This window comes from Mustelus asterias, chromosome 5, assembly GCF_964213995.1.
Source record: "Mustelus asterias chromosome 5, sMusAst1.hap1.1, whole genome shotgun sequence".
Lineage (NCBI taxonomy): Eukaryota > Metazoa > Chordata > Chondrichthyes > Carcharhiniformes > Triakidae > Mustelus > Mustelus asterias.
In genome coordinates this window covers 139,632,402-139,654,666 of record NC_135805.1, presented here as the reverse complement: position 1 = coordinate 139,654,666, position 22,265 = coordinate 139,632,402, and the positions used below count along the sequence as shown (strand labels likewise).

At 45.2% G+C, this 22,265-nt stretch overlaps 1 protein-coding gene across 4 annotated transcripts in view; it reads left to right on the top strand.

Moving 5' to 3' along the window:
* The window catches only part of b3galnt2 (beta-1,3-N-acetylgalactosaminyltransferase 2), a 50,156-nt gene that overhangs the window by 10,345 nt on the left and 17,546 nt on the right, over positions 1-22,265 (top strand). For all 4 annotated transcript variants that reach the window (XR_013497798.1, XM_078213389.1, XM_078213390.1 and 1 more), the window contains exons 3-9: positions 4,080-4,180; positions 8,108-8,301; positions 9,882-9,977; positions 14,209-14,319; positions 14,773-14,863; positions 18,964-19,147; positions 20,059-20,181. Coding sequence is in view for 3 of the 4 variants with exons in the window: in XM_078213389.1 (XP_078069515.1) it covers positions 4,080-4,180; positions 8,108-8,301; positions 9,882-9,977; positions 14,209-14,319; positions 14,773-14,863; positions 18,964-19,147; positions 20,059-20,181 (900 nt within the window). In the remaining variant the exon portion in view is untranslated. The remainder of the gene's footprint in view (positions 1-4,079; positions 4,181-8,107; positions 8,302-9,881; positions 9,978-14,208; positions 14,320-14,772; positions 14,864-18,963; positions 19,148-20,058; positions 20,182-22,265) is intronic.

Sequence of the window (22,265 nt, the reverse complement as noted above, 5' to 3'; positions counted from 1 at the left end):
AATACATTTCTTAAAGGCACAGTAGCGTCACAGCCCCTGTAACTGACCTCTCTGCTAGGGGAAACAAGTTCTTCCTGTCTACTCTATCTCGGCCCCTCATAATTTTGTACACCTCAACCAAGTCACCCCTCAGCCTCTTCGGTTCGAAGGAAAACAGCCCCAGCCTATCCAGTCTTTACTCGTAGCTGCAATTCTCAACTCAAGCCCTGGCAACATTCTTGTGAATCTTCTCTTTACTCTCTCCAGAATAATTGTGTTCTTCCTGTAATGTGGTGACCAAAACTGTGCACAAACTCCAGCAGTGGCCTAACCAGCTTTTTATTCAGTTCCGGCATTACATCCCTGCTTTTGTATTCAATACCTCATCCAATAAAAGAAAGCATTCCGTAAGCTTTCTTTACCACCTTATCCGCCTGTCCTGTTTGTTTTATACATGAATGATTTGGACTTAAATGTGGGAGGCATGATCTGTGGATGTACAGTCTCTCACTTCCTCAATCCTTCTCAATATCCTCCTCTTTATTGTTTGCCCAGCCTAAATGCATTACCTCTTACGTTCTTCCAACTTTAATTCCATTTGCCATTTTTCCACCCACTCAACCAAACCATTGATATAATTCTGGAAACAACTGCTATTCTCCTCACAACCAATTATGTGGCCAAGTTATGCATCATCTGAAAATTTCCCGATCATGCTTTCACATTTAAGTCCAAATCAGTCATTTATACAACAAACAGCAAGGGACGCAACACTGAGCCCCGTGGAATGCCACTCGAAATGGCTTTCAAATCTCAAAAACATACATCAACCATTACCCTTTTTTCCTGTCATTGAGCCAATTTTGGATCCAACTTGCCATCTTCCCCTGCATCCCATGGGATTTCACTTTTCTGATCAGTCTGCCATGTGGAATCTTGTCAAATGCCTTACTTGAACCCATTTAGAAAACATCCATTGCACCACCCTCATCAATCTTCCTTGTTACTTCCTCAAAAAATTTGATTATGTCAGTAAGACAAAATCTTCCCCTAACGGAAAATGCTGACTATCCCTGATCAATTCATTTTTTTTCAAAATGACAGTACATACTGTCTCCCAGAACTGATTCCAATAATTTGCCCATGACCAAAGTCCGAATGACAAGCCTATCATTTTCTGGCCTATCCCCTTGCACCATTTTAAATAATGGTACAAGATTCACAGTCATCCAATTCTCTGGACCTCAGCTATATCTCAGATCTCTGACCTTCAGACATCCACTATTTCCTCCTTGGCTCCCTTTAACAGCCTGGGATACAATCCATCAGACCCTGGTGATTTATCCACCTTCGAGGATGCCACTCGCTCCAGTACTTCTTCTCTCATTATGCTTATTGCATCTAATATTTCACATTCCTCCTCTTTAACTAGAATATCTGCATCATCTCTCTCTTTTGTGAAGACAAAGTACATATTGAGAACCCTGTCCACACCTTTAGCATTAATAATTAAGTTATACTGTACATATTTGAGAGGCTTTACTCTTTCCTTAGTCATTCTCTTGCTTTAAATGTACTGGTAAAACATATTTGCGTTTTCTCATTGATTTTACCTGCCAGTATTTTTTTGCATTGTTTCTTCCCTTTCCTAATTCCTTTTGTTACTTCACCCCTGTATTTTCTACATGCCTCTAGGCCTTGGACAGTATGAAGCTAGTCATAACTGTCATTAGCTTTCTTTTTCTGCTTGATCTTATCCTGAATGTTGCTGGATATGATGTGGAGATGCCGGTGCTGGACTGGGGTAAACACAGTAAGAGTTTTAACAACACCAGGTTAAAGTCCAACAGGTTTATTTGGTAGCAAATGCCATTAGCTTTCGGAGCGCTGCTCCTTCGTCAGATAGAGTGGAAATCTGCTCTCAAACAGGGCACAGAGACACAAAATCAAGTAAAAAATCTGTAACTTGATTTTGTGTCTCTGTATGCCCTGTTTGAGAGCAGATTTCCACTCTATCTGACGAAGGAGCAGTGCTCCGAAAGCTAATGGCATTTGCTACCAAATAAACCTGTTGGACTTTAACCTGGTGTTGTTAAGACTCTTACTGTGTTGCTGGATAACCAGGGAGCTCGAGATTTTGCAGTACCGCCCTTTTTCCTTGTAGGGACATGTCTAAACTGCCTGTAAAATCTCGGTTATGAATGCCTTCCACTGATCAAAGATTGTTGGGCAGAACTGAAAGTTTATTTATTAAAGTTTATTTATCAGTCACAAGTAAGGCTTACATTAACACTGCAATGAGGTTACTGTGAAACTTCCTAGTCGCCACACTCCAGCACCTGTTCGGGTCAATGCACCCAACCAGCACATCTTTCAGACTGTGGGAGGAAACTGGAACACCCGGAGGAAACCCACGCAGACACGGGGAGAATGTGCAAACTCCGCACAGACAGTGACCCAAGTCGGGAATTGAACCCGGGCCCCTGGCACTGTGAGGCAGCAGTGCCACTGTGCCACCGTGCTGCCCGTAACTGAGCTGTAACTGACCAACTGGCTGCCTTCAAGCAGAGAATGTTTTGGCACAGAAAAAGGCATGATCCCACAAAAGGGAAAAGTAGAGCAAACAAATTCAGAGCACCTTAGATAATAAAAGATATAAGGATTAAGTTGAAGAAAAAGTGTGCTTATGAGAGCTGTCAGGCGGATAATACACCCGAGAACCAGTATAGAAGGTTCACTTCTGGGGGCTACACTTTAGGAAAGATGAGAGAGTGTAGAAAATATTCTCAAGAATGGGATGAGGATATATTGGAGAGGTTTGGGCTGTTTTTCTGTTTGAGAAGAGAAGGTTGAGAGGAGATAGAGGTATTCAAAATCATGAGGTGTCTAGATAGGGAAAAAGTGTTCCCATTGGTGGAAGGATCGAGAAGGAGAAAGCATAGATTTAAGTGACAAAATAAGCAATGGTGACATGAGGAAAAACATTTTCACACAGCGAATGCACTGCCTGAGTGTGTGATGAAGGCAGGATCGATCATGAGGGAATTGGATTATTATCTGAAAAGGAAGAATGTGCAGGGCTACGGGGAAAAGGCTGATTGGTACAAGGTGAATTGCTCCTTTAGCAAGCCAGCATAGACACAATTGGCTGTGAAAAGTATTATGTATGGAATTTAGGTGCCAACAGAACAACAGCAGAAGCATTCCCATATGTTGCTGTCCAAAGATATGGTGATAGTGGTTAACATCTGATATTGTTAAACTTGATGTTGAGTCTGATAAATGTCTTCTCATACGGTGCATAGGCTTAGCATTCTATTTTCTCTTCTCGTGCTGGTCATTGTGTGTGTGTGTGTGTGTGTGCGCGTGTGCGCGTGTGTGTGTGTGTGTGTGTTAAAGGGGGTGGTATGCAGGGTGGATGATTCACTTTATGGCCTCGGTGGGCAATCTAACATTGTACCTGGGTGTAATCTGCATCTCAACCTTACACCACGGGTCAATTCCCCCCACTGTCCTCTATTGCCTTGGATCTATCACAACTTCCCCACCACCCTTGGTTTTGCCTCTTTTTGCTCCACCCTGCCAATGCCTTGGCTCTATTCCCCCCTGGGTCTGTGCTGCTGGTGCTCTGGGTCCATTTCTTCTCCCCTCCATTGCTTTATCTCCCTCATCCAGTGCCTTGTCATCGCCCCCAAGCCCTGGGTTGATCGCAATCAGTCTATGTCACTTAACTCTGTGCCTATCATGCCACTGAGCCAGAAGGTTATGGATTCCATTCCCACTCCAGTGAGTTTGAGCATGTTATCCAGGCAGTTGCCCCCGGAGCAATACTGGGGGAGTATTGCATGTTGGAAGCACCATCTTTCAAATGAGACATTAAACCAAACTTCAATCTGTCTGCTTGGGTGAGTGTAAATGGCACAGTCACGGCACTATTTCAGAGAACAGCGGGACAGTCCTGGCTTCTCGCTCAACATAAAAATAGATTGTCTGGCCGTTTGTGAGAGCTTGCTGCTCTGTTTGCAAATTTGCTACACTACAACAGTCACTACTGTTATGAAAGAAAATGCATTATTCTTCCTCCCTCTCTTGATTTGCAGTGTCCTTGCAAAGTTTATAATTGGAACTTATGGTTGCGACATTCCCGATGAGGACAGAGAGGATCCTTACTCCTGTCAACTGCTCAACTTTACAAACCCAGGTCAGTCTTGATGGCGATGATTGAATTGCTGTGTTCATGTGTTTCTTTTATTCACTTCACATGACTGTCACTGTCTAAGCCAGCATTTGTTACCCATCATTAATTGTCCTTCAACTGAATAGCTTGCTCAACCAATTCAGAGGGCTTTTGAGAGTCAACCACATTGCTGTGACTCTGCAGTCACATGTAGGTCAGACCAGATAAGGACGGCAGATTTTCTTCCCTAAAGGACATGAGTGAACCAGATGGGTTTTAATGTCATTTAATGATGGTTTCATAGTCATCATTAATCACCAAGGGATTGATTAAGAAGGGAAAATACAGTACGATAGTAAGCTTGCAGGGAACATAAAAACTGACAGCAAGAGTTTCTATAGATACGTGAAGAGAAAGAGGTTGGTGAAGACAAATGTAGGTCTCCTACAGACAGAAACGAGTGAATGTATAATAGGGGACAAAGAAACTGAATACATACTTCGGTTCTGTCTTCACAAAAGAGGACCCAAATCAAATGCCAGAAATATTGGAGAATGCAAGATTTAGTGAGAGGGAAGAACTGAGGGAGATCAATATTAGTAGAGAAATAGTGCTGGGAAAATTGATGGAATTGAAGGTGGATAAATCCCCAGGGCCTGATAATCTACATCCCAGAGTACTTAAGGAAGTGGCTCTAAAAATAGTGGATGCATTGGTGGTCATCTTCCAGGATTCTATAGACTCTGGAATAGTCCCTGCAGATTGGAGGGTAGCGAATGTCACTCCAATATTCAAAAAGGGAGGTAGAGAGAAAACAGGGAATTATAGACCAGTAAGCTTAACATCAGTAATGGGGAAAATTCTCGCATCCATTATCAAGGACTTTATAGCGGAGCATTTAGAAAGCAGTGGCAGGATCAGACAGAGTTAGCATGGATTTATGAAGGGGAAATCATGCTTGACAAATCTGTTGGAATTCTTTGAAGAAGTAACTAGTAGAGTTGACAAGGGGGAGCCAGTCGATGTGGCATATTTGAACTTTCAGAAAGCATTTGACAAAATCCCACACAAGAGATTATCGTGCAAGATTAAAGTGCATGGGACTGGGGGAAGTGTATTGAGATGGATTGATTGGCAGAGAGGAAGCAAAGAGTAGGAATTAAGGGGTGCTTTTCAAATTGGTAGGCAGTAACTAGTGGGCTGCCACAGGGATCAGTACTGGGACCCCACCTATTCACAATATATATTAATGATTTGGATGAGGGAACAAAATGTAACATCTCAAAGTTTGCAGATGATACCAAGTTGGGTGGGAGGGAGAACTGTGACAAAGATGCAGAGATCCTTCAGAATGATCTGGACAGGTTGGGTGACGGATGCAGTATAATTTGGGTAAATGTGAGGTTATTCACTTTGGAGGCAAAAACAAGAAGGCAGATTACTACCTGAGTGGCTGTAAATTGGGAGAGGGGAGTGTGCAGCGGGACCTGGGTGCCCTTGTGCACCAGTCGCTGAAGGTAAGCTTGCAGGTGCAGCAGGCAATAAAGAAGGCAAATGGTATGTTAGCCTTCATTGCGAGAGGTTTCGAGTACAGGAACAGGGATGTGTTGTTGCAATTATACAGGGCCTTGGTGTGGCCATACCTAGAATATTGTGTGCAGCTTTGGTCTCCTTTTCTGAGGAAGGATGTTCTTGCTCTCGAGGGAGTGCAGCGAAGGTTTACCAGGCTGATTCTGGAGATGGCCGGACTGATGTATGAGGAGAGATTGATTGGGTTAGGATTGTTTTCGCTGGAATTCAGACAAATGAAGGGGGATCTCATCGAGACTTATAAAATTCTAACAGGACTAGACAGGGTAAATGCAGGGAGGATGTTCCCGATGGTGGCGGAGTCCAGAACCAGATGCCACAGTCTGAGGATTAAGGGTAGACCATTTAGGATGGAGGTGAGGAGACATTTCTTCGCCCAAAGGTCACCCAGGGTATTCCCACGGACCTTGAGGGAAGCTAGTGTTGAACTTGCAGGGGCCCTGGCAGACATATTTAAAATGTCAGTATTCACGGGGGAGGTGCCAGATGATTGGAGGGTGGCTCATGTTGTTCCGTTGTTTAATAAAGGTTCCAAAAGAAATCTGGGAAATTATAGGCCAGTAAGTTTGACGTCGGTGGTGGGCAAGTTATTGGAAGGTGTGATAAGGGATAGGATCTACAAATATTTGGATAGACAGGGACTTATTAGGGAGAGTCGACATGGCTTTGTGCGTGGTAGGTCATGTTTGACCAATCTATTAGAGTTTTTCGAGGAGGTTACCAGGAAAGTGGATGAAGGGAAGGCGGTGGATGTTGTCTACCTGGATTTCAGCAAGGCCTTTGACAAGGTCCCTCATGGGAGGTTAGTTAGGAAGGTTCAGTCGCTAGGTATACATGGGGAGGTAGTAAATTGGATTAGACACTGGCTCAATGGGAGAAGCCAGAGAGTGGTTGTGGAGGATTGCTTCTCTGAGTGGAGGCCTGTGACTAGTGGTGTGCCGCAGGGATCGGTGTTGGGTCCATTGTTGTTTGTCATCTATATCAATTATCTGAATGATAATGTGGTAAATTGGATCAGCAAGTTTGCTGATGATACAAAGATTGGAGGTGTAGTGGACAGTGAGGAAGGTTTTCAAAGCTTGCAGAGGGATTTGGACCAACTAGAAAAATGGGCTGAAAAATGGCAAATGGAATTTAACGCAGACAAGTGTGAGATATTGCACATTGGAAGGACAAACCAAAGTAGAACGTACAGGGTAAATGGTAGGACTCTGAAGAGTGCAGTTGAACAGAGGGATCTGGGAATACAGGTACAGAATTCCCTAAAAGTGACGTCACAGGTGGATAGGATCGTAAAGAGTGCCTTTGGTACATTGGCCTTTATATATCGGAGTATCGAGTATAAAAGTTGGAGTGTTATGGTAAGGTTATATAAGGCATTGGTGAGGCCGAATTTAGAGTATTGTGTACAGTTTTGGTCACCTAGTTACAGGAAGGTTGAAAGAGTGCAGAGAAGGTTCACAAGGATGTTGCTGGGACTTGAGAAGCTGAGTTACAGAGAGAGATTGAATAGGTTGGGACTTTATTCCCTGGAGCGTAGAAGAATGAGGGGAGATTTGATAGAGGTGTATAAGATTTTGATGGGTATAGATAGAGTGAATGCGAGCAGGCTTTTTCCACTGAGGCCAGGGGAGAAAAAAACCAGAGGGCATGGGTTAAGGGTGAAAGGAGAAAAACTTAAAGGGAATATTAGGGGGGGCTTCTTCACGCAGAGAGTGGTGGGAGTGTGGAATGAGCTTCCGGATAAAGTGGTAGATCCAGGGTCGCTTTTAACATTTAAGAAAAACTTGGACGGGTTCATGGATGAGAGGGGTGTGGAGGGATATGGTCCAAGTGCAGGTCAGTGGGACTAGGCAAAAAAAGGTTCGGCACAGACAAGAAGGGCCAAAAGGCCTGTTTCTGAGCTGTAATTTTCTATGGTTCTAAAGAGTGGTGAGCCTGTGGAATTCATTACCACAGGAAATAGTTGATGCCAAAATATTGAATATATTCAAGAGGTGGCTGGATATAGCACTTTGGGTGAATGGAATCAAAGGCTATGGGGAGAAAGCAGGATTAGGCTATTGAGTTGGACGATCAGCCATGATCGTGATGAATGGCGGAGCAGGCTCGAAGGGCCAAATGGCCTCCTCCTGCTCCTATCTTCTGTTTCTATTAGACTTTTTGTTCTCCAAACATCATGAAATCAGATGATCAGGTCATTACCATATTGCTGGTGGGATCTTCCTGTGTGTGAGTTGGTGAATGGGTTTCCTATGTTACAACAATGACGACACTACAAAGGTAATTAATTGGCTGTGAAACTCTTAAGTCTGTGAAAGATGCTATACAAATGTAAATTTTACCTTTTGCTTTCTGCAGTTACAGGACAGGAAATTGAAGCCGTCACTTTGATTGGAACTCCTGCTTCCACATTGCTTGGTAGCAAGGTATCAAAGATTGACTTCCGAGTTCTCCATCCCATCATTATTACAAGACTTGGGGTAATCCATGATCCAAGAGGAACAGGTTTTCATCAGAACTTGACCGTCCGACTCTACCAAACCACACTGGAGGTAAGTCCCACTACACAGTCATGACGTACTATTTAATTTCCAACCACATCCTCTCCATCATAACACTGCCTACTTTCAATTCTGTAACCACATTATCTCTGTCTCAGCCCACTTACTGCTGAAATCCTTATCGCAATTTTCCAGACTTCCAGACTCAACTATTCCAGTGTGTTCTTCTTGACTACTCTGGCATCTTGCAACATCCATAAACTTGAGCTTATCCAAAAGTATGCTGCCTAACTTGCACCAAGTCTCAAACATTGGCTCCTAGTCCAGAAATGTCACAATTGTGAATTTCTCATCCAGTGTTTTCTGGGGCCTTAACTCTCTCTCTGTAACCTCCTCCAGCCCCTACACCCCTCCCTCTCTCTGTAACCTCCTCCAGCCCCTACACCCCTCCCTCTCTCTGTAACCTCCTCCAGCCCCTACACCCCTCCCTCTCTCTGTAACCTCCTCCAGCCCCTACACCCCTCCCTCTCTCTGTAACCTCCTCCAGCCCCTACACCCCTCCCTCTCTCTGTAACCTCCTCCAGCCCCTACACCCCTCCCTCTCTCTGTAACCTCCTCCAGCCCCTACACCCCTCCCTCTCTCTGTAACCTCCTCCAGCCCCTACACCCCTCCCTCTCTGTAACTTCCAGCCCCTACACCCCTCCCTCTCTCTGTAACCTCCTCCAGCCTCTACAACCCTCCCTCTCTCTGTAACCTCTTCCAGCCCCTACACTCCTCCCTTTCTCTCTAACCTCCACCAGCCCCTAGAACTCCTCCCTCTCTCTGTAACCTCCTCCAGCCCCTACACCCCTCCCTCTCTCTGTAACCTCCTCCAGCCCCTTCAACCCTCCCTCTCTCTGTAAGCTCCCCCAGTCCCAACAACACTCCATCTCTGTGTAAATGCCTCCAGCCCCTACAACCCTCCCTCTTTTTGTAACCTCCTATAACCCTCCCTCCCTCTCTCTCTCTGTAACCTCCTCTAGCCTCTGCAACCCTCCCTCTTTCTCTAATCCCATTCAGCCCCTATAACCCTCCTCCTCTCTGTAACATCCTCCAGCTCCTACAACTCTCCCTCTCTCTAACCTCCTACAACTCTCCCTCTCTCTAACCTCCTACAACTCTCCCTCTCTATAACCTCCTACAACACTCCCTCTCTCCTTTTCTCTGTAACCCTATCCAGCCCCTACAACCCTCCCTCTCTCTGTAACCCCATCCAGCCCCTACAACCCTCCCTCTCTCTGTAACCCCATCCAGCCCCTACAACCCTCCCTCTCTCTGTAACCCCATCCAGCCCCTACAACCCTCCCTCTCTCTGTAACCCCACCCAACCCCTACAACCCTCCAAAGTATTGTAAGTTTTTTAAATTCATTCTCATTTCATGGGCATTGCTGTCAAGACTGGCATTTGTAGCCCATCATTGTGTACCCCTCGAGAAGCTGGTGTTGCTTTATGGTAACCAGCTGGTGGTCCAGCATGTTGCACAGTGAGTACAGTAGGAAGTGGAATGAATGGGGCAGTGCTGTGTGACAGTCTAGTGGAACTCTGGCTTGTTGTTTCCTCGTGGTAATTGCTGTGTGACTGTTTTACCAGGAGGTGATTGTCAGCGCCCGCTTCAGTCCGCTCAGCTCTGGAGTGCAAGTGAACCAACTGTGGTACAAACCGGTGGAAAGATTCCTTTTACCTAAGGTATGAGCAAAGGTTTCAGCAGATGTTTGTTCTTTTCATGGACTGTCCATCGCACCCCCCACCCCGCAATGTTACAAAGCCCATGCTTAATCTTATCTATTTTCTCCAATTACCTTCCTGTCGCTTACCTTCCCTTTGCTCTTCAAGATGCTTAAACCTTTCATCACCCCCCCCCCCCCTCCTTCCCCAGCTCCATCTTTGCCGAAGCTCGTGTTTCAAATCTTTCCAGATTGCTCTTATACAAATAACATTCCTTTTGAATAGGCTACCACGTACCTACCCTCATTGCTTCTGTCAACCTCTCTTCAGGGTTTCATTGTAGGGCTTATTTTTCCTTCAACTATTCTAATCCATTCTTAAATGTTGTGAACGTCTCTGCCTCAGTCACTTAATCTTCTAGTGAATATCACAGCATCACAATTCTCTGCAAACAAAAATCTCCTGCTCTCTTTTGATTTAATTTATTAAATCGCATTTATATTTATCACATTGTGACACTACTGTGCCTTTAAGAAATATGTTTTTAATCATGTTCTCTACAGTTATAGGTCGGTTAGCCTGACTTCGGTCATTGGCAAGATTTTAGAGTCCATTATTAAAGATGAGATTGCAGAGTACTTGGAAGTGCACGATAAAGTAGGACTGAGTCAGCACGGCTTCATCAAGGGGAGGTCATGTCTGACAAATCTGTTAGAGTTCTTTGAGGAGGTAACAAGGAAGTTGGATAAAGGAGAACCAGTGATTTATTTGGATTTCCAGAAGGCCTTTGACAAGGTGCCACATAGGAGACTGTTAAATACGTTAAGCGCCCATGGTGTTAAGGGTAAGATCCTGGCATGGATAGAGGATTGGCTGACTGGTAGAAGGCAGAGAGTGGGGATAAAGAGGTCTTTTTTAGGATGGCAGCTGGTGACTAGTGGTGTGCCTCAGGGGTCAGTGTTAGGACCACAACTTTTCACAATATACATTAACGATTTGGAGGAAGGAACTGAAGGCACTGTTGCTAAATTTGCAGATGATACAAAGATTTGTAGAGGGACAGGTAGTATTGAGGAAGCGGGGGGGCTGCAGAAGGACTTGGGCAGGTTAGGAGAGTGGGCAAAGAAGTGGCAGATGGAATACAATGTGGAAAAGTGTGAGGTTATGTACTTTGGAAGGAGGAAAAGCATAGACTATTTTCTAAATGGGGGCATGCTTAGGAAATCAGAAACACAAAGGGACTTGGGAGTCATTGTTCAAGATTCTCTTAAGGTTAATGTGCAGGTTCAGTCGGCAGTTAGGAAGGCAAACGCAATGTTAGCATTCATGTCGAGAGGGCTAGAATACAAGAACAGGGATGTACTTCTGAGGCTGTGTAAGGCTCTGGTCAGACCCCATTTGGAGTATTGTGAGCAGTTTTGGGCCCCATATTTAAGGAAGGGTGTGCTGGCCTTGGAAATGGTCCAGAGGAGGTTCACAAGAATGATCCCTGGAATGACGAGCTTGTCGTATGGGGAACGGTTTAGGACTCTGGGTCTGTACTCATTGGAGTTTAGAAGGATGAGGGGCGATCTTATTGAAACATACAGGATACTGCGATAGAGTGGATGTGGAGAGGATGTTTCCACTCGTAGGAAAAACTAGAACCACAGGGCACAACCTCAGGCTAAAGGGACGATCCTTTAAAACAGAGATGAGGAGGAATTTCTTCAGCCAAAGAGTAGTGAATCTGTGGAACTCTTTGCCACAGAAGGCTGTGGAGGTCAGGTCATTGAGTGTCTTTAAGACAGAGGTAGATAGATTCTTGATTAATAAGGGGATCAGGGGTTGTGGGGAAAAGGCAGGAGAATGGGGATGAGAAAAATATCAGCCATGATTGAATGGCGGGGCAGACTTGATGGGCCGAGTGGCCTAATTCTGCTCCTATGTCTTATGGTCTTATGGTCTAAACAGGCACCGGGCTGCCTGATTAGATGTCATTTTACTGCTACTTAAATGATTTAAATGGGGTTTTGTTTATTTATAATCTGGGCCTAATGCACTTTGTGGGAGTTTAAGACCTTTTGAATTGTTTCGGGAAGAATGATAATCAGACAAATGGGACAGTTTTTTTTCTCTCCCAATAGTTTGTTCACTTTCAGTTTTGGCTGCTAGCTAGTTAGAAGGTGTTTGGGCTTCAGGCTGGATGCAGTGTTCTGTGATTCTCCCTGGCGTTAGATATTCTGATGGCTAGTTATTTGCCGTTTTTCTTACTTTCTGGAGTGAAAATTCTGCTGTTGGTTGTTTGCCAGCTAGAGGCCAGCAGTGACACTATGTCTACCTCGAGGTGGTGGGATTTCCAGAATGGAGAAGCCAGAGCTTCAATTCTCTATCCAAAGGACTAATTCACAGCAGGTATTGCTGAGCTGCAAAACCATGTGAGCATTCGTATTTTCTGTGCTAAACCTAGGATAGGTGTATGTTTATGGGGAGGTTTGTTTGGTTGGAACAATGCATTTAGTTGTTAAGGTTTGCACAGTATCATGCGTTTTTTCTCTTGTTTGTAATGGGTAAAGCTAAAAGTTATTGCTAATTTTCTTTCTAAATGTTAGCTATATTCGTAAATAAACTTTATTTGATAAAAGCTCCCTAGTGGGTTGTTTGAATCTTACCTGAAGTGAAGCATCTCATGCTTACCCTAACCAAATTCAAAGTGCAAAACTAATGGTCTAGGCTGACTTCATAAAATAAATTGGAATTTCTGCCCGGGATTATAACAGGAGGTACAGATTTAAGGCGATTGGTAGAAGGATTTGAGGGGATGCTGTGGAGAGCTTTTGTGCCCAGAGTGGGTGGGCATCTGGAATTTGTTCCCTAAATCGGTGGCGCACACACAGTGGGCTGAATGACCTCTCAGTGCCATAACCTTTCTATGGTTCAATCAGCAGTAGCAGAATTACATTTTTCTACAATCTGTAACCTCATGGCCCGGCATATTCCTCACTCTACCATTACTACCCTGGCTCAATGAAGAGCTAGGAGAGCATCCCTGGAGCAGCACAGGCATACCTAAACATGAGGTGTCAATCTAGTGAAGCTACCTTCAAGTTTCATTCCAAGCCACACACCATCCTGACTTGAAACTATATCGCCGTTCCTTCACTCTCATTGGTTCAAAACACAGGAAGGCCCTCATGACAGCACTGTGGGTGTATCTACACCACATCAAATAGAATGGTTCGAGAAAGCAGCCTATCACCATCTCGTCAAAGGCAATAAGCGTTGAGCAATAACTGCTGGCCTTGCCTCTGATGCGCACAAATAATACATTTGGTTTCAAGAGACTGGAGGTGATGTTGTCAATGTATTTTTTTGTTGACATGGTGACTACATAGCAGCACAACCATCCAGTTACATCATCTGTGACGAGTAAATCTATGCAAGGAGAAGTAGTTAAAATTAATTTGAAACCTAAGATGAGAGTATGTCACTGATATCTCCATAATTGATACAGAACTATTTCTGATGCAAGTTAAAATTAAAATCCTATTTCTCAAGTAGCTAGAGACTGCATATAAACAGATATAAATAATACAACATGACCCACTTTTATCAGATAGCTGTCCCTCGTGACCCAAGCCAGGTTCACTTACTACTAGTCTCTGGCCCTCTCTTTTGTGAACAAAACGGCCCATGTCTACAATTGACTTACTAGAAAAGGAAAGGGAATTGGCACCAAGTGCATGTACAGAGCCTGTTTATTCTTGCCTCATGTGGTCATACTCTGTACTGCAGCGAGAATTTACCCAGAAAGAAAATGGATAAAAAAGGTCAGGCATTCTTTGGGGATCATTTTCGGCGACCCACCTTTCAGTATCATGTGACCCACTCGCGGGTCGCAGTGCCCACTTTGACCCACTTGATGCACTGCAGCAACTCCCAAGGCTCCATCGACAGTACCTACCAAATCCACAACCTCTACCAGCTAGGAGGACAAGGGCAACAGCTAAATAAGAACACCATCACCTCCAAGCCACACACCATCCTGACTTGAAAATATATCGCCCTCCCTTCACTGTCGCTGGGTCAAAATTCTGGAACTCCCTTCCTAATAGCACGAGAGATGTACCTACACCAGATGGACTGAGTGTTTCAAGCAGGCAGTTCACACCACCTTCTCGAGGGTGATGGGAGGATGGGAAGTGAATGAATAAATTAAAATGAAGATGGTGTGTAAAACTTCAGAAAGTATATATATTATTCTCTTTAACAGGGCTTTGAAGGCACCATTGCCTGGGAGAGCCAAGACTCTGAGTACCTCACTACCATGAACCTCACAGATGTCCTGCTTGACAGTGGAGGAGGTGTTCTTAGATTCTCTACAGTAAGTCGATCCTCATGTTACAGTAAGCTAACTAGTTAGGAGTCCCGCTGAAAAGTGATTCAAAGCACAAGAGCTGCATCCTCTCCTGTGGACAGAAATTGGGAAATGATTACTGTTGGGGGGAGCCATACTGAGGTAGTACTGCCCTGTTGAAGAAACATTACTGTGGGAGCACTGCACTGTCAGAAGGGCAGTACCGAGGGAGCACTGGACTACATTTGGGAACAGTATTGAGGGAGTGTTTTTTCTGTGCTGTTTTGGAACTGGTGAAAGGGATGTTAACTGTATTTAAAGCATGTAACTGGATATTGAAGTGTGTGCCTAAATACGTGTGTGTGTGTACACATTTACATGTGTGCATGCGTATGAGTGTGTGTGTGCACACTTCATTTGGACTTGCTTTCTTCGATGTTTGGTTTGCTCCTGATCCCAAGCTCTGCTTGTTGTATACAGGCTCAGCTGCAGGTGGAGAAGCAGGTGATTCAGGATGGATTTGGACAGAATGTGGCTGCGGTGGCTGGAGGCTTCACTTATACCATTCATGGTAGGTCAGTGAAAGAGCAAACTGCAACCCTAGCAATGGATGTTAGTGAACTGCATAGTCCCTTAGGTTTAAAATGATGCAGCCAAGACAGTAATGCAGGAGAATGACTGGCTAGAAGGATATTGACCCCAAAGATTCAATAACTTGGACAGCACGGGGGCACAGTGGTTAGCACTGCTGCCTCACAGCGCCAGGGGCCCGGGTTCAATTCCCAGCTTGGGTCATTGTGCGGACTCTGTATGTTACCCCCCCGTGTCTGTGTGGAGTCTGCACATTCTCCTCGTGTCTATGTGGGTTTCCTCTGGGTGCTCAGGTTTCCTCCCACAGTTCAAAAGATGTGCTGGTTAGGGTGCATCGGCCGTGCTAAATTCTCCCTCAGTGTACCTGAACATGCGCCGGAGTGTGGCGACTAGGGGAATTTCACAGTAACTTCATTGCAATGTTAATGTAAGCCTACTTGTGCCAATAATAAACTTAACTCGACCTCCTCACATGGGAATAGCTCTTTTGTGTAAAACTTTCCATGAAGTTGTCAAATTGTCAAAATCCAACTGGTTCACTAATGTTCTGTAAAATCTGCTGTCCCACCCAGTCTGGGCCAAGTGTGTCTCAGTCCCACATCAATGTGATTTACTCTTAATGTCCTGTCAAGTGGCCTAGGAAACCAATCAAACTGAGGGCAACGAAGAATAGACAGTAAACTCCAACCTTGCTAGAAATGCCCACATGTGGAGAACAATCTTTTAAAAATACCTTCTGTGTATTTCCTTGCCTTCCTATATTATTAAGGAAGTCTTAACAATCCATCTGGAAAAGCATAGTATATCAGTGTGGTTTTACAAAAGGGAAATCCTGTTTGACGAATTTATTCTGAGTTTTTTTGAGGGTGTAATTAGTAGGATAGATAAAGCAGTAAACTACTGGATTTCCAAAAGAATAAGGTGCCACACAAAAGCTCACAGAGCTTGGAGGGTGGGATAATATCCATAGAATCCCTGCAGTGCAGAAGGACATTCGGCCCATCAGTTCTGCACCGACTCTCCAAAAGAGCACCCCATCCAGGCCCACCACCCTGCCCTATCCCCGCAACCCCATGTATTTACCCTGCTAATTCCCCTAACCTTACACATCCTTGGACACTAAGGGGCAATTTAGCATGGCCAATTCACCTAACCCGTACATCTTTGGACTGCGGGGGGAAACCAGAGCACCCGGAGGTAACCCACGCAGACACGGGGGAATGTGCAAACTCCACGCAGTCATGCAAGCTGGGAATCGAACCCCAGGTCCCTGGTGCTGGGAGGCAGCAGTGCTAACCACATAGCAAGGATAGAAGATTGGTTAATGGACAAAAAGCAAAAAGAGGGCATAAACAAGGCATTTTCAAGTTGGCTGGCAGTGACTAGTTGGGTGCCACAAGGATCAGCGTTGGGGCCTCAGCTATTTACAGTCTTTACATAGTAAAGTATCTATGTTTTTTGACGCTACAAAGCTGGGCTGGAATGCAAACTGTTAGAAAGATACAGAGGCTGCAAAGAGATATAGACGGGTTCGTGAGTGAGCAACAAGGTGGTCGATCGAATGTAATTTGGGTAAATGTAAAGTTTTTCACTTCAGTTGTAGGACTGAAAAAGCAGAATATTTTTTAAAAGGCGTGAAACTTGTAAATGTTGATTTTGATATAGATTTAGGTGTACTTATACAAGGAACACACGTTAGCTTGCAGGTACAGCAAACAATTGGGAAAGCAATTGGCACGTTGACCTTTTATTGCAAGAGAATTGGAGTATAAGAATACTGAAGTCTAGCTCCAATTGCTCAGAGCTTTGGTGAGACCACAGCTTGAATACTGGGTGCAGTTTTGGTCTGCATGTTTAAGGAATTGGAAGCATCACAGTAAAGGTTTACTAGGTTAGTTCCTGGGATTACATTGTTGTCCTGTGATGAGAGGCTGGGTAAATTAGGTCGATAGATGAATGAGAAGTGATCTCATTAATGATTCTGAAGATGTTTGACAGGGTAGATAATGAAGGCTGTTTCCTCTGGCTGGGGAATCTAGTAAGAAGTCTAACAACACCAGGTTAAAGTCCAACAGGTTTATTTGGTAGCAAAAGCTTTCGGAACAGGCTGTTCCTTCGTCAGGTGGGTGGGAGTTCTGATCACAAACAGGGTACAAAGACACAAACTCAATTTACAAGAATAATGATTGGAATGTGAGTCTTTACAGCTAATCAAGTCTTAAAGGTACAGACAATGTGAGTGGAGAGAGGGTTAAGCACAGGTTAAAGAGATGTGTATTGTCTCCAGACAGGACAGTTAGTGAGATTTTGCACATCCAGGCAAGCTGTGGGGGTTACAGATAGTGTGACATGAACCCAATATCCCGGTTGAGGCCGTCCTCGTGTGTGCGGAACTTGGCTATCAGTTTCTGCTCAGCGACTCTGCGCTGTCGTGTGTCGCGAAGGCCGCCTTGGAGAACGCTTACCCGAAGATCAGAGGCTGAATGCCCGTGACCGCTGAAGTGCTCCCCAACAGAAAGAGAACAGTCTTGCCTGGTGATTGTCGAGCGGTGTTCATTCATCCGTTGTCATAGCGTCTGCATGGTTTCCCCAATGTACCATGCCTCGGGACATCCTTTCCTGCAGCGTATCAGGTAGACAACGTTGGCCGAGTTGCAAGAGTATGTACCGTGTACCTGGTGGATGGTGTTCTCACGTGAGATGATGGCATCCGTGTTGATGATCCGGCACGTCTTGCAGAGGTTGCTGTGGTAGGGTTGTGTGGTGTCGTGGTCACTGTTCTCCTGAAGGCTGGGTAGTTTGCTGTGGACAATGGTCTGTTTGAGGTTGTGCGGTTGTTTGAAGGCAAGAAGTGGGGGTGTGGGAATGGCCTTGGCGAGATGTTCGTCTTCATCGATGACATGTTGAAGGCTCCGGAGGAGATGCCGTAGCTTCTCCGCTCCGGGGAAGTACTGGACGACGAAGGGTACTCTGTCCACCGTGTCTTGTGTTTGTTTTCTGAGGAGGTCGGTGCGGTTTTTCGCTGTGGCGCGTCGGAACTGCCGATCGATGAGTCGAGCGCCATATCCTGTTCTTATGAGGAAACCGCACCGACCTCCTCAGAAGACAAACACGGGACACTGTGGACAGAGTACCCTTCGTCGTCCAGTACTTCCCCGGAGTAGCGGTCACGGGCATTCAGCCTCTGATCTCCGGGTAAGTGTTCTCCAAGGCGGCCTTCACGACACACGACACCGCAGAGTCGCTGAGCAGAAACTGATAGCCAGGTTCCGCACACATAAGGACGGCCTCAACCGGGATCTTGGGTTCATGTCACACTATCTGTAACCCCCACAACTTGCCTGGATGTGCAAAATCTCACTAACTGTCCTGTCTGGAGACAATACACATCTCTTTAACCTGTGCTTAGCCCTCTCTCCACTCACATTGTCTGTTCCTTTAAGACTTGATTAGCTGTAAAGACTCACATTCCAATCATTATTCATGTAAATTGAGTTTGTGTCTTTGTGCCCTGTTTGTGATCAGAACTCCCACCCACCTGACGAAGGGACAGCCTGTTCCGAAAGCTAGTGGCTTTTGCTACCAAATAAACCTGTTGGACTTTAACCTGGTGTTGTTAAACTTCTTACTGTGTTTACCCCAGTCCAACGCCGGCATCTCCACATCATGGGGAATCTAGAACAAAGAGGCACAGTTTCAGGATGGCACTGATCATTTGGGACTGAGATGAGAAATGCTTTCGCACAAAGGGTTGTGAATCTTTGGAATTCTCTACTTCCGGGGGTAGTGGAAGCTCCATCATTGAAGGCTAGGATAGACAGAAACTTTGTGTCTCAGAGAGATATGGGGAGCAGGTGGGAAAGTAGAGTGAAAGCCTGAGGTCAGCCATTGAACAGTGCTGCAGACTCGATGGGCTGTGGTGTCTTTTCCTGTGCCTATTTCTTATGTTTGCTCTTTTATAATGTTCAGACACAATAAACACCCCCGCTTTCCCATTATAACGATGTGAAGTTTAATGGAGAACTTGACTAGTGATTTCTGCCAGCACAGATTAAACCCGTCTCTCTTTATCTATTTCAGATGGTCCTGCACTCGTGGAAAGCCTCAACACTCGGCCAAAGCGGTTTGAAAGCCACAAAAATAAACTCAGGGAGGAAGATGCTGCCTTACAAAAAGAAAGTCAAACCTATCAGGATATTGTTTTTGTAGATGTGGTGGACACATACAGAAATGTGCCACATAAACTGCTGCACTTTTATCAGTGGTAAGGGACATTCATCACTCTCTGTGTTAGCTGTGGATAACACTCCCGACGGAAAATTGAGTTTAAGACCCAGTCCAGAGGCCTGAGCACAAGATCCAGGTTAACATTCCAGGTGTCAGTACTGAAGGATGGCTGCACTGTTAGAGCTGCTGACTTTTAGATGTGACACTAAACTGAGGTTCCGTCTGCTCCCTCAGGCGAACATGAAAGATCCCATGACACCATTTAGAATTATAGAATCCCTGCAGTGCAGAAGGAGGCCATTCGGCCCATTGAGTCTGCAACGATCACAATCCCACCCAAACCCTATTCCCATAACCCCACATATTTACCCCGCTAATCCCCCTAGGGTCAAGGCCAATCAATCTAACCCGCACAACTTTGGGGTGTGGGAGGAAACCGGAGCACCCGGAGGAAACCCACGCCGACACGGGGAGAATGTGCAAACCCCACACAGACAGTGACCCAAACTGGGAATCGAACCCGGGTTCCTGGCGCTTTGAAAGAAGAGATTTCCCCTGGTGTCTTGACCAATATTTATTTCTAAGCTAACACCTACAAACAGAATATCTGGTCAATTATCGAATGGCTGTTGGTGGGAGCTTGCTATGCACAATTTCCTATATTAAAGCAGGGACTACACTTTTAAAAAATGTACTTTATTGGCTGTGAAGGGCTTCCGGACATCCTGAGGTCATGAAAAGCACGACAAAAATGCAAGTCTTTTTTTTTAATTACGGAGGAGATTGTGGTCTGGAGTCACAGAGATGGTTGTTTTTGGATAACTAAGTATTTGAGATTTGGAGGCAACAGCAGCCAGTTTAGGAGTGTGCCTTAAATGTACACATTTACCGGAAAGGTTTTTTAAAACAATTTCATGAATTCCAACCCTGCTTTTACCTCACAAACAGGTCTGTGGAGTCGACAAGCTTCAAACTGCTGCTGAAAACGGACGATGATTGTTATGTCGATGTGGAGGCAGTACTAGAGAGAGCAGGAGACAGGCTGGGAGCTACGAAAGTATGGTGGGGAAAGTCAGTATCTGTGTGTTCGTATATAAAGGCAGCTCATCCTGTCATTCAAAGGGAGAGGTTTGCGGGCTATGTGGCAATAAGCATGGGATGTGGGCTTATTCAAATAGTTCCTTCAGAGAGCAAGCAATGGGAATGATGGGCTGAGTGGCCTTCTTCTGTGCTGCATAATTTTACTGTCTGATTTGGTTTGAGGATCTGGCTTTTAGCATACTATAGTTACTGCATTTTGTATTTATTTAAAATCTTGGAAAACCTACTGTTGTTAGTTTCTGACCAGAAGCCTCTGGAACTATCATAGAATCCGACAGTGCAGAAGGAGACCATTTGGCCCATCAAGTCTGCACCGACCACAATCCCACCCAGGCCCTATCCCCATGACGCCATGTATTTACTGTAGCTAGTCTCCCTGACACTAAGGGGCAATTTAGCATGGTCAATCCAGCTAACCTGCACATCTTCGGACTGTGGGAAGAAACCGGAGCACCCGGAGGAAACTCATGCAGACACGGGGAGAACGTGCAGACTCCGCACAGACAGTGACCCAAGCCAGGAATCGAACCCAGGTCCCTGGCGCTGTGAGACAGCAGTGCTAACCACTGTGCCACTCCGGAAGAACTATATTACTTCTGCCTAAGCTAACGTCACATTGCTTTATCTCAAGACTTCTCCTTGCTCGTGGGATCTCTTTGCTCCCTTGTCCCGATTCTGGTCATTCAATTATTTTAAGCTGCACATTAACCTCCATCTTCATTGTCTATGCGCTGTTTCTGATTTATTTCCTCTGCTATTCCTCCATAGTTTAAATGGTTTCAAATTCAAAGAGAGCTTGACAGGCCTCCATACCAAATGTCTGAGGACCTCTTGAAGAGTGTTTTCAAAGCTTCAGAAAACAAAGAACAAAGAAAATTACAGCACAGGAACAGGCCCTTCGGCCTTCCAAGCCTGTACCGACCATGCTGCCCGACCTAACTAAAACCCTCTTTGCTTCCGGGGACCATATCCCTCTATTCCCATCTCATTCATGAACTTGTCAAGATGCCCCTTAAAAGTCACTACTGTATCTGCTTCCACTACCTCCCCCGGCAACAAGTTCCAGGCACCCACCACTCTCTGTGTAAAAAATCTGCCTCGTACATCTCTTTTAAAACTTGCCCCTCGCACCTTAAACCTGTGCCCCCTAGTAATTGACTCTTCCACCCTGGGGAAAAAGCTTCTGACTATCCACTCTGTCCATGCCTCTCATAATCTTGTAGACTTCTATCGGGTCACCCCCTCAACCTCCGTCATTCCAGTGAGAACAAACCATGTTTCTCCAACCTCTCCAGATAGCTAATGCCCTCCATACCAGGCAACATCCTGGTAAATCTTTTCTGTACCCTCTCCAAAGCCTCCACATCCTTCTGGTAGTGCGGCGACCAGAATTGAACCTATATTCCAAGTGCAGCCTCACCAAGGTTCTATAAAGCGTCAACATGACTTGCCAATTTTTAAACTCATACCCCAGCCAATGAAGGCAAGCATGCTGTATGCCTTCTTGACTACCTTCTCCACCTGCATTGCCACTTTCAGTGACCTGTGTACCTGAACACCCAGATCCCTTTGCCTATCAATGCTCCTAAGGGTTCTGCCATTTACTGTATATTTCCTATCTGTATTAGACCTTCCAAAATGCATTACCTCACATTTGTCCGAAATAAACTCCATCTGCCATCTCTCCGCCCAAGTCTCCAACTGATCTATATCCTGCTGTATCCTCTGATGGTCCTCATCGCTATCCGCAAATCCACCAACCTTTGTGTCGTCTGCAAACTTACTAATCAATCCAGTTACATTTTCCTCCAAATCATTTATATATATTACAAACAGCAAAGGTCCCAGCACTGATCCCTGAGGAACGCCACTTGTCACAGCCGTCCATTCAGAAATGCACCCCTCCACTGCTACCCTCTGTCTTCTTTGACCGAGCCAGTTTTGTATCCACTTTGCCAGCTCACCTCTGATCCCATGCGACTTCACCTTCTGCACCAGTCTGCCATGAGGGATCTTGTCAAAGGCCTTACTGAAGTCCATGTAGACAACATCCA